The sequence below is a fragment of the Lutjanus erythropterus genome, chromosome 4 (assembly GCF_056507025.1).
Source record: "Lutjanus erythropterus isolate fLutEry1 chromosome 4, fLutEry1.hap2, whole genome shotgun sequence".
Taxonomy (NCBI): domain Eukaryota; kingdom Metazoa; phylum Chordata; class Actinopteri; order Lutjaniformes; family Lutjanidae; genus Lutjanus; species Lutjanus erythropterus.
The window spans coordinates 9,734,601-9,746,654 of record NC_139320.1 but is presented as its reverse complement, the minus strand read 5'-3'; the positions used below and the strand labels follow the sequence as shown (position 1 = coordinate 9,746,654).

Genomic DNA, 12,054 nt, shown 5'->3' with positions numbered 1-12,054 from the left:
TTATGATTATTGTTGTAGTGTGTTACACTGTGCTTATATCAATGCATATCATGTTAATGTATAGCAATATGGAGGTCCTCCTCAACTTTTAAAGTCGTAGATTTTTGAGAGTGAGAAGTTTGAGTGTACAAATTTGTAACACTGGGACCACAGATAGTTAAATATGTCCATTGAAATTTAATTTCTCCATCATTAATTAATGAGGGTAACATTTCTCTTTAAGTGTAACATTAGACATCTTGCAGATAATCTCTCGTCCAGCCTATTTGATGTCGCAGGGAACAGAATTTAGTTGTAACTGTTAAACACCTGGTTCATACAACTTCGCCACATGACAAAATTCTGACTCTAAAATTGACAAAGACCAACCAAATTTGTGTCGAGTCAACACAGTTGACACACGAACGTACAACACAGTCCTTAGAAAGGAAATAAAAGTCACTGTGCGTTATACGGATTTTGAATTTCCCCCTGGATTTTTTTTTCTTTCCGCCCAGAGAAGTATTGAGCACGTACAGCTTCTCTTTGCATTGTTTAGTGCCTTTCCATGCACCCAGTTCTTCAGGGCAAAAATAAAAAAAGAAAAGGGGGGAGGGTAGAACCCACGGTTTCAGTGTGCAGGAGTGTCAAATACGTGAGAGGGTCATCGATAATGTCAGCAGCTGGGTTACATGATGGACTCTGACAGAACTGCCTTAGTACCTTCTGCATCTTTCCGACCTCGCTTCTCAATGAGCGGCGAGCTCTCAGGGGCAGGAACTGATGGGTCTCCCTCCAGCCTCACATCGCTCAGTTCTGCTCCCTCGTCTCGTTTGGCTGCTCTGTCCACAAAGTTCTGCAAGAGCCCGGCTCCAATGGCGTCGCCCTCTACATTCAACACTGTGCAGGTACGGTCACTACAGGCAGACAGAACGGATGAGAGCACATTTAACAGAATGCCTCAGACAGCAATTTAGGCATTACATAAAACAGTGGATGTGCACATCAGGGAGCACAGCAAGTCTGGATTAGAGTACTTGGATTGTGTTTTAACTGCAACTTTGCCATCCTGTAGGGGTGGACGATAAACATGGTATAGAAAGTTCACTGGTAAGATGTAAACTTGATTTGTTTTCAAGCAGGATGGGCACTTTTGTAAAACAGTGGCAGTGGATGAGAGATTGTAGACAGAGCACATTAAACATATCAGTTTCATTCTTCTTTGAGTTATCTTCACGTTCACTGACTCCACTGCAGCTTCTCCAACAACTTTGCTCTGTGTGTGTTTGGAGAAGCTAAACCCTGAGACAGAGAGCAGGGGGAAGGCTGCAGCGTGATAACAAGTTACACTAAAATCATTAAAGGAATCGATTAAGTCAGAGCTTTGCCAAATTTTAAGATATGTGGCTAACTTAGCTAGACAATTAGACTACATACAGACAGCTTTGATTTGATCTTGTTTGTAACAATTTGCTAGAGCACACACACAACAAAGACGGAGAAGAAGGAGTTGGTAAAAATGCCGGTGCAGATTCCTTTACATGGACGTGGTTTGGGTTTAAAAAGTCAGAAAAGAAGCAGAAACGATAATTTGCAAATCATGTCAGGCAACAACAGTTAAACTTGACACACTTGAATAATCAATAGGAAAAACAAAACCTTTTTTCAAGTTTTGCACATTTTTGAAATATGTGCTGCAGGACAGAATACAGTAATAGCTGCCATGCAGTTGTCATACCAGTGCTTTATCCCTTCCAAAGTACTTAAAACTTTAAGAAAGACAAATATACCATGATATATACTGTTACAGTTCATGCCTTAAATTATACAGTGATATAAATTTCAGGCCATACTGCCCAGCCCCTTTGTTATGCTCACACAACACCAAGTTCTTGTACCCACACAAGCCAGTCAACAGCCAAGATGAGAGAGATATCATTGGTGGGCAATCCTACTGCCTCCAGGATAATGGCGAGGGTCAACACACCACCAGCAGGAATACCAGCTGCTCCAACACTGGATGCTGTCGCTGTCACACTAACACATTAGAACAGAAGAGGAAGCAGTTAAGACACCAAAAGAGCAGACAAAATTTTATATTTTATTAGATATATCTCAATTATATTTGTATTCAGCTACTTGGTAATTTTAGACTTACAGGATAGTAATAACTTGGATGAAGTTGAGGCTCTTGTTGTTCAGCTGAGCGATGAAAACAGCAGCAACACACTGGAAGAGAGCAGCTCCGTCCATGTTGACCGTTGCTCCGATGGGCAGGATGAAACGGCTGATGTGCTTGGATACACCGTTATTTTCCTCCACACACTTCATCATCAGGGGCAGAGTGGCAGAACTAGGGAACAAGAAACAGAGGGATGTGTGAGTGCATGAGGCTGAAAGGTGTGCAGTGTGCATGTGTGTCTGTGTCTGTGGAAAGAAAAGTGTTTGTGTGTGTGTTTTAGAACAGGAGAGCCTCAGTATTTGATATTTAGCAAACAGGGAGGACAAACAAGTATGTGTGTGAGGAGGTGAGCCAGAGGAGTAAGCAGCAGTGAGTTAATTACCTGGAGCTTGTTCCAAAGGCTGTTGCCAGAGCTGTGAATATCCCCCAGAGGAAAGTGTATGGGTTCTTCCTTGTAAAGATGAAGTAGATGGCGGGCAGCACAAGAAAGCCATGGATGGCATGTCCAACAATACAGCAGGCTATATATTTTCCCAGACTGGCAAACAGAGTGCCGACGTCCTCCATCTCAACGATCTTGCCAGCTACAAGGAACATGATACCAAGAGGGGCGTACCTGTAGAAAGACGGAAAGGGTAGGAAAGAGGAAAAAAAGGGAAGGGATAATCCTATGTAAGTATAATGCTGTATATCGTTATGGCTCTGGAACATAGCACAAAGAACCTCCAACCGCTTCATACTGATTTTATCCTAATCCCTTCTAACCCAGAAACATGCAGGTCTTTCTTACCACATGATCCAGGACACCAGTACCATGGTGGCCTCGTTGAAGGAGTTGAAGAACTTGATGAGGATCTCTCCTTCCTCTCCCAGTTTCCTCAAAGCCACACCAAACACAATGGCAAACACTACCAGACCAAGAATATTCATGCCGTCCTGGTCTGTTCCAAAGGGCACCTTTGAGACACACACAAGAAAAACAGTCAGGACACACAGATCAACACCAGTCATCATCCTATATGGTTTTTAGACCAAAAACAGCACATATGCACAGGTTTTCTGAAACATGTTTAAACCCACTAAAGGTGGGTAGGTGACTGACTCCTTTCCAAGTTTGCCTTTCTGTTCTTTTAGTTTGTTTTCTGATGTGCGTCAGAAAACCAAGACTCTACTCGTGTACAGGAGACCAGAGAGAAAGACATTTTTTTTAAAGTATGTGATGGGTTGAAGTTTAGTTTCTTCTCCTGCGTTGATGTTTGTATATTCAGCTATGTGCCTTATTTTACGGTTTCATATTTGCTTTCAGCTCTATAGGAGTAGTGTTGAGTTACTGTTAATGAAAATCCAACATGTCCTGATTTTGCTGCTTCAAAAGTTTTTAGATACCAACATACGAGAGGCCTCTATTGTGAAGAATTTACAGGAAATAACTGTGTTTACAGTCACTCAACTCAAGAGCGTGTATCAATTAAATGCACATCTTCAAGCAGGTAGCAAACCAGCATGTTCACCGATATGTCATGTTTTCATCACTGCCAAATGGAGCTGGAGCTAATAAATCCATGCAACTACTGCAGAGCCAGTGCCCACTCCCACTGAAGATAAAAGTCAGATGTTGTTTGTTTGTTCAGTGTAAAAGGGCCTCTAGGACACAAACAAAATAGTGTCCTTACGTTATGTGGTGTAGTGTGTTCAACTTTAAGTGAGCATTAGTCCATTCACTTCACTGCTCACCTTCTCTACTGTGACATTGGGGTTTCCATCTGTACCATTGGTGGTAATCAGCTTGTAGCTGGTTCCATACTGGATAGGGGAAAAAAGGTTTTGCACAATTAGTTTCAGTCCACGTTATCATAACATTTCTTTTATACAATTTTAAAATCATAATTATTTGAAATTATAGAATGGAGATGGAGTACGTACTGATTGAAAGGCAGCAGACACCAAGTTAGACGGAAAGATGTTTCTGTGGGGAGAAAAAAAATATCACATTAATTAAACAATACTGTGAATGTCTGCGCTCATTTTAACCAGCTGCCTCAAAAATGATGTGGCTGTAACTGGAGGGAGAGAAATGACATGTTTGGGAACTGAAAGCTGAACACAATAAAGTTGCTGGGGCCTTGTTTGGTCTTGCACACACACACACACACACACACACACACACACAAAACACACACACCACACAACCAACACAACCATAAAAACAAACCTGACCACATATATGAATGGACACAAAGAGCAAGGCCATATTTGCTACAAGGCAAACACATTGTAAAGCCTTAAACAGAACAACAACACACCAGTAGAGACAGCAGCTATGCCCCCAGGATGTTAAAATCACAAGGTTGATCATGTGGAAATAGCTGAGAGAATTTAACTATTAATCTCCTTTTTTCACTCAGTCTGCCCCCATTTCTAACTGCTGTTGTGTTAATAATTCTCTGCTGTAAGTATACACACATGTAGGTCCATAGGTCCAAGTGCATATTAAATCTATCGAGAACTCATGAACCCTGTGTGTTCCTGATATCCCGTTACTCAGCTTTCTGTAATGATTTAGAGTAATAAGGCATTAACTTTACAGCCTCTTTGCAGCCATTCATTCCTGTTCATTGGTACCATAGTGCATCAGGATTAAATATCATGTGACAGTGTGACAGGCCAGCGTGCGACATGCAGCTGGATCACAGGCTGAATTCTGACTGTGTTGCACAGAGCCATAACAAAAAGGCTGCTAGGCTTTCTAACAAATGTTAGTCCTTATTTGGATATTCAAATAGATTCAAATCTTTTCAACTGACTGGTATGGCGAGAGAAGAGAAAATATTGCATCAGTGTCATTCTGTGATCTAGAGCCAAATCGATTTCAGAACAGCTTCACATGATAAAACAATAGCCTACTGTTTTAGTCAAACTGCTAGACTGGAGCATGATCACTGCAATTTACAAGCCATCAGTCCTATGTATATAAATGAGGCAGGTCTGCAGTCTATGTTGCGTCCTGCATTGTATTCAAAGATAATTTCAGTGTCTACACAGATGTTTGGAAAAGGCAGCACAACATCACTTAGCATGGTTCATTTTCATTCACTTGAACACGCATTGAGCTGATAATACAGAGGTGAAACCTGAGAGGATCCATTTCCTTGTTTTTTGTTGCCTTTGTGGCTCCTTCACTCCTGGCACACGTACAAAAAACCATTTCACTCTTATGGGGAACTATGAACAGGCTGAATATGTTTCTATAAAATATGCATGCTATGCTAAATATGTCATCTGTTCAGTACTCTGTTTCAAGATTATACTCACTTCATTTATGTGGAGTTGTTCCTTTTAAATTTGATTTGAGATTAAGGTGCAATAATTTGTCAATCAGAAGAATATTAATAACCGACTATTTTCATAATTCATTTACTTAATTGTTTCAGTCATTTTTAAGCAATAGATTTTAATCACTTGCCGGTTCCAGCTTCTAAAATCTAAGGATTTGCTGCATTTTTTTGTCATTTATGATAGAAAGTGAAGAGTCATGACAAGAATTAGCAGATTAATCAATAATGAAAATAACAAAGATTGTAAAATCCTGTAAGACAAACACATGATTTTTGGCTATGTAAATAAAAACTTGACAACAGCACAATCAAAGACAATGGGCAGAGTGGTATGACAAGAATCCACACATGGTGCTATGGGTGTGGGTGTGTGTGTGACTGCTGATTGTTCAAGGCAAACTGCTCTGACGTCTTCTCAGGATCCTGTTACACCCGACAGATGTGACAACACAGGGATCCTGTGCAGGCCTACGTGGAATAGTAAATGTTTCCTACCTCACAGCTATGATTATAGATGCTGAAGGCAGATGACCAAATCAATGAATAATGGACTTAAACTGACTGTCAGTCTGTTTAATCAAGCCACTAATATAAGACAAGTCTGAGAAGTAAGTAACTCATATCAAAGAGAAAACTTTACCCCCAAGATTCTTTAAAATTGTTAAGTCTTTACAAATAGAAAGAAGTTGTTCCTCGATTCTAAGGGGTTGGCACAAAACCTAATATTTACATGTGATATTTTTAGAAGCCGCAAAAGAAAACCATCATACTTGATTCTACGTGTTCTGTAAATGTAGTTGACAGTACATTATCTGGCCCAGAGGTTTGTAAAGTGGGAAGTGGGCCTCCCCCAGGAGGTCTCCAAACAGTTTCAGGGTGGACTTAATGAATGAGGCAAAAAAAATAAATAAATAGTACATTCATTATTACATTAGTTATCAAAAGAAGATCACCTAAAAAAAACTAAATTTGTGTGACTTGGTTAAAGAAATAATTTAGAGATTCAGTTTTGAGGAATTTTACCGTGTTTGAGTCTGAAACTTACAAAATGCCTTTGGAAAGACTTTTGTTTTTAAATATTTGGTACAGTCTGAAGTTACATTAAACAGCAATACTAGGCTATCTTGGCTCAGTTGTTGTGTGTCTTAGGGATAAAATAACATAATCATCATCCTGGATATTCTAGACTCTAGTATACAGGATTTCAGCAGAACTGGGCAAGTTAACTAAACGGGGCGCCTTTTTCCAAGCTTTGTCTGAGAGGAGGCACACAGTCCGAGTCTCTGGAAAACCCTGGATCTAGCTTGTGCTGAGCTTGGATCTGCAGGATGACAAAAACACTGAACATTAAAGATATAAAAAGATACAAAATACAGCCTACCAACAGATCAACACCACAAGTATTTGTGATCAAAGTAGGCAAAATGTGAACCTCTTCTGAAAAATACAATTTATATTTTATGTCACTACTTCACTGTAGCTCAAGGCAAACAGTGTTAGTGGCCAATAAATCCACAGGTGATGGCAACACTGACTGATAGCAGTCACCTGTGAATGTGGACTGTGCAGTTATGAGTAGGAAAACAAAATGAAGCAGGAATGTCAACAAGGATGTGTGTGTAGGAGTGGCTCCATTCAGAGTTACACCTTTCACATGTATGCCTACGCAGACTTAAAGCCCATTAATGTACGTGTGTGTGTGTGTGTGTGTGTGTGTGTGTGTGTGTGTGTGTGTGTGTGTGTGTGTGTGTGTGTGTGGACAATGACAGATAAGCATTTAATAGACTGTGAATAAAGACCAGGCTATTGTTACACTTTGAAGAGCAGCTCCTCAGTCAAAAACCTCATGCTGTCTTTATTGTCAAAACTAGCCAGGACACCAGCTGAGAGGGCAGGCTCTAATGAGAGGCACGGGGTTTTGGCTGAGGCTCTATTAGGATAATGTGAAAGTGTGTGTGTGTGTGTGTGTGTGTGTGTGTGTGTGTGTGTGTGTGTGTGTGTGTGTGTGTGTGTGTGTGTGTGTGTGTGTCCTGCATGGGATAATCATTACTTTCCTGGATTGTTTTTAATACGGCAGCCAGCTGCAGTAGATAGATCTAGACAATGGTAGTGAGATGATGCATTCAGGAACATCATTTAACAACAACAACAACAAACTGGACTGTTGAACTGATTCTAGAGGTGAATCCCTTTTCATCCTGGCCATTAAACATGAACAGAAAATTTACTAAATAGCAAGTTTTGTAAACCAAACCATTGTGTTGGCAACTTGTCGATATTATTACGTAAGGTTCTCTGATATAACTGAGGGTAACAATGCTAACCTGTGGATGATTTAAGTTTCACCCCTGTTACTCTCGTACATCTAATCTGGCTATGGGCAGCAAGAAATGTTTTCATGAGGTGTTGCCAGGTCTAGGTCCTCATCTGGAGGAAGAGGAGGAGGAGGAAGGGTGGGAAACTCTGGCTTTTATAGCACACAATCCCATAATTCATGAAAAGCAGCTCTGGACGCGCCAAAGAATGTTCAAACTAACCAGACATAATTATGCAATAGAGTCACAAGTGTATCAAGACTGCATGTGAAAAGGGTCTTTATGTTAATGCGAAACTTCAAGTACTGCCAGTAAGTTAACCATGGAGTAAATGTTTTCTGTTGGTTGGTGGATTGTTTCAAAGCACATCACATACAAACTGAAAATCAAATGCTTGTATTAAAATACAGTCCAGTTTCTCATCGTTTTAAAGGAAAACATCACAGACACACACTATCACACTACACACTGTAGTGACTGAGAATGTTTACAAAAGGTTGAGGTCGAATACACTTTAACTGTTTAGGACAACGACTAATCTAGTGAATAAGCTGTTGACTCAGATAAGCAGGGCCATCTGGGGCAACTATCTGTAAATGCTTTGGGGGTAAAAGAGGAAATGTGTGAAAGAGGGAAACATTATTTAGTAAGATGCTCAATAATTACATGATCATGTGTCAGAAGGTGTTGACATCTCTCTATTGCATCTCTGAGTCAACTATTTGCACACACTGAACACTGCTGCTTCCCTTTAGTTCTCTGCAGATGATGTGGAAAATGTCTCATGAATGTCCCATGAATATTACACAAACTTTTAAGGCTGTAACAAACTATTGCTGCTATTATTAATTAATCGCTTAGTTTACAAAATGTCAAAAAAAAAAAAAAGAGGAAAAATTATAACAATTTCCCAGAGCCCAAAGTGATGTCTTCAAATCGCTTCTTTTGTCCAACCAACAGTGCAAAACCCAAAGACTCTTCATTTATTATCATAAATGAAATCCTTATATTTAAGAAGCTGCGACCAGCAAATGTTTGACATTTGTGCTTGAAAAATGACAAATGATGAAATGCTTATCAAAATAGTTGGAAACTGTGGTGTGTAATATGGTAGGGAAGTCATGTTGCAATCATTCTGTGCAGGAGTGATCATTTTTGTATTTCCACTGAAAAGTCAAAATCACAATGATGTGACACTGCGGGGCTCTACTGCAGAAATACGTTTTCTTAATCTAGAGAACTGAAGATTTTTAGACCAGGACACTTTTGCAGCACTACAGTACTTCATTAGGATGCTGGTTTTTTCCATCTATTTTCCCTTTTTCTGGAATTTGAATATTGCACTTCGGCATATTGTGATTTCAGTAATATTGTAATTAGCTGCACAGCCCTATTCGCAACTTTCTTTTCTTTTTTTCTTTTTTTTTTTTAATCAGCTAATTATCAAGTAATTGTTCCAGCTCTACACAGACACACTGTCCAACAACTGACTCACTTTTTACATGCCCTTTATTTTATTTTTACTTTGTTCTAAATTTTCAATTCAGTTTATTTTCAGTTAGATTCCAGAGTTGGTTTACTCATTTCAGTTTAATTTTCATCGTTTACAAATATCAATAAACCAATTTAGATGGTTAAGTCTTTATTGGTCTCACTATTTTTTTAATCATTATTATTATAATATGGGGACCATTTGTCAGGGGAAAGATTTAAGAAGTTTGAAATATATTACAATTACAAATGCTTTGAGAAGGCTCAAAGTCCTGTGAACATCCCAGTCTGAATAAAGTAGTACCAATGCCTCCTTGTACTTGAGTTAATAAATTTGACTAAATTGACAAAAAAAAGTAAGTTTGTAAACATGCAGGTAGTTTATGTTTGCTCTAAAGTCTAATTTTTATCTCACTTAATGAAAATGCTTTTTCCAGACGTAGTTTGAGTTTAGTTTGGGTTCACTCAGGGGTACAGTAGTAAAACAAAAGGTGGATAAACTGAGTTTACTTGGATTTAAACCTGCTACACCCCATGTTCTCCACCAGACATATTCAGAGCAGTGGTTACACACTGATGAATGCATGAAAGGTCACTGGGTTCAGCCAATAAACACTCAGCCATCTTTCTGGCACCACATTTTTACCACGTGTTCGAGCACTGGCTACATCATTTTGTTAAAATTAACTGAAGATTAAAATCCTCTGAAAGTATTGTCAAGCACTCCCGCTGAGTAAAATCAGAAAGACGTTTTTACAGTGTACATACGGGACTGTCCCGAGTTGTTCACTACTACTTTCATGAAGGAAACGTGGTCTGGTGTGAGGTTAGTGCGCGTGCCGACACCGCGAACACAGAATGTAAAAGTTAATGTCAGTCGTTATGAAAAGAACATTGTGGTCGTTTCATTAGACAGTCTGTGACAAATGGAACAGTGACGAGGGGCCGTTCCCTCACCCCTCACCCTCACAGGAGCTGATGCAACTACTTAATGTCATTACAGCACACCTAACTGGACTGAATAACTAAACCGTGGCTTGAGAACAAAGTTTACTTACTTGAAAAAAGGTAAAACGAGTCAGTTATCTTTGATTCAAAGCCCCAGCAAACGTTGCTTTGTGTAACTCAGCGACAAGCTTGACAAATAGCTAGCTTGTGTGTGCTATGAGCAGCTGGTGAACAATTAGCTTTATGTCACAATGAAAGTACTTTTAAAGAGAGTGTGGGCTCTGCAGGTGAGGTTTTCACTCACCTGACCAAATCTAAGAAAGAGTCTATCACTTCCTTAGCTGCAGGCACGTTGTCGTCCAAGCCTTGCACCGTTGGTTTGGTTATTGTCACCGACCCAGGTGTTATGATGAAAGCCATCACCACACCGATGGAGGATGCGATTAAAGTGGTGACCAAGAAGAACAGCATGGCCCAGCCGCCCAGTTTGCCCAGGGCTTTGGGGTCGATACTGGCTGCCCCGGACACCAGACTGCACACCACCAGGGGGATGATGATCATCTTCAGCAGTCGGATGAGCACCTCACCGGGGAAACCGATGTAGATGGTCTGAGTCCTGGTGAGCGTGGCGTTGCGCACCCCGAGTCCGATAAAAACCCCGACGATGACCCCGGCCACGGTGAGGATCACCAGCAGGTTGGCCATTACTATCCTCTTCACCCGCTGGGGCAGCGGCTCAGGGCTGGACTTCTTCGGGCTCGACAGTCCGTTGGCAAGCGGCTCGCCGTTGGATGGCTTTCCCTCTTCTATGTCCATCTTCTCAGCCATAGTGTTCAAAGTTATCCTGAAGTGATCTTAAGAGTACAAACTGTTCCCTCAAAAGGAGTGTGTTACAGTCAGTAACTTTAAATGTTACTATCACGAGCCGTCTTCCTGCACCACCCTCATGTACGGCGTTTGTATGGGACTCTGCTCATATATGCTGGAAAGACAAACCCCACCCCCTGATCCATGACGTGGAGCTGTGCGGGCCTAGATCGAGCAAAGGAAATTTGTCAATTAACAATCATATATTCCATTACATTAGTAAAAAATAAACATTGGTGAAGGTAACTACTTACAAATACTCCACTGTAATTATGTTTTTTGGGGGGTACTTGTAATTTTATGAATACATTTTCTGTACTTTTACTCATACTTAAGTATGTATTTCACTATGTAACCTATTGAGATACTTTAAAAATCATAATTGATTACTGAGTACAATTTGAATTAATATCCGAACTATTCATCTTTATTTTTGTACAATAAGGTTATCTGATCACAGATGAGCCAATGAAAACAATGAAATATGGATTAAAAAACACTGCAGCAGCACAGGTATGGAGTAAGGATGTTACTAATTAATCATTAATTGATTAAATGCTGTTGAGAATTCAACCACCTAAAAATGTATTCATGGATATTTAATCCATATTGCAAATGAAAATAAAAAAACATGTTTTGTATTTTATAAATTATTAATGGCCCAAAAAGCATTTTCCCCCAAAAGGCCACAAATCCAAAACAAACATCTATGAAACTGCTGACAGGACACATGAAACTGCAAAAAAGGTTGGTTATGACTTTTTGTATAACAATTTTTTGGTCCATGGAAGTTTTATATTCATAAACCAAAAAAAAAACAGTTTTAAAAAGTCTTTCTTCACATTGTATGGGTCGAGTGGGAACTCGTGGGAGAGGGAAGTGGGGGACACTATTGCACATATTCAGTGGACCGTATACCCAAGAAGTAAACCTGAAA

At 39.9% G+C, this 12,054-nt stretch overlaps 1 protein-coding gene across 1 annotated transcript; it reads right to left on the bottom strand.

Moving 5' to 3' along the window:
• Nucleotides 1-591: 591 nt before the first annotated feature.
• On the bottom strand, nt 592-11,078 carry slc1a5 (solute carrier family 1 member 5). Its single transcript, XM_084716917.1, has 8 exons — nt 10,555-11,078; nt 4,085-4,127; nt 3,896-3,964; nt 2,952-3,118; nt 2,544-2,777; nt 2,138-2,332; nt 1,882-2,016; nt 592-896 (listed from the first exon to the last, which is right to left on the bottom strand). The coding sequence occupies exons 1-8, from the start codon at nt 11,076-11,078 to the stop codon at nt 668-670; spliced, it is 1,596 nt and encodes a 531-aa protein (XP_084573043.1). The 3' UTR covers nt 592-667.
• Nucleotides 11,079-12,054: the final 976 nt, after the last annotated feature.

Coding starts and splice junctions, on each gene's coding strand:
- slc1a5 (XM_084716917.1), bottom strand. CDS start 11,078: ATGGCTGAGAAGATGGACATAGAAGAGGGAAAGCCATCCAACGGCGAG. Junction 4,128..10,554: donor TCTTTCTTAGATTTGGTCAG/GTGAGTGAAAAC, acceptor TTCTCCCCACAG/AAACATCTTTCCGTCTAACT. Junction 2,778..2,951: donor CTGGTGTCCTGGATCATGTG/GTAAGAAAGACC, acceptor GTCTTTCTACAG/GTACGCCCCTCTTGGTATCA.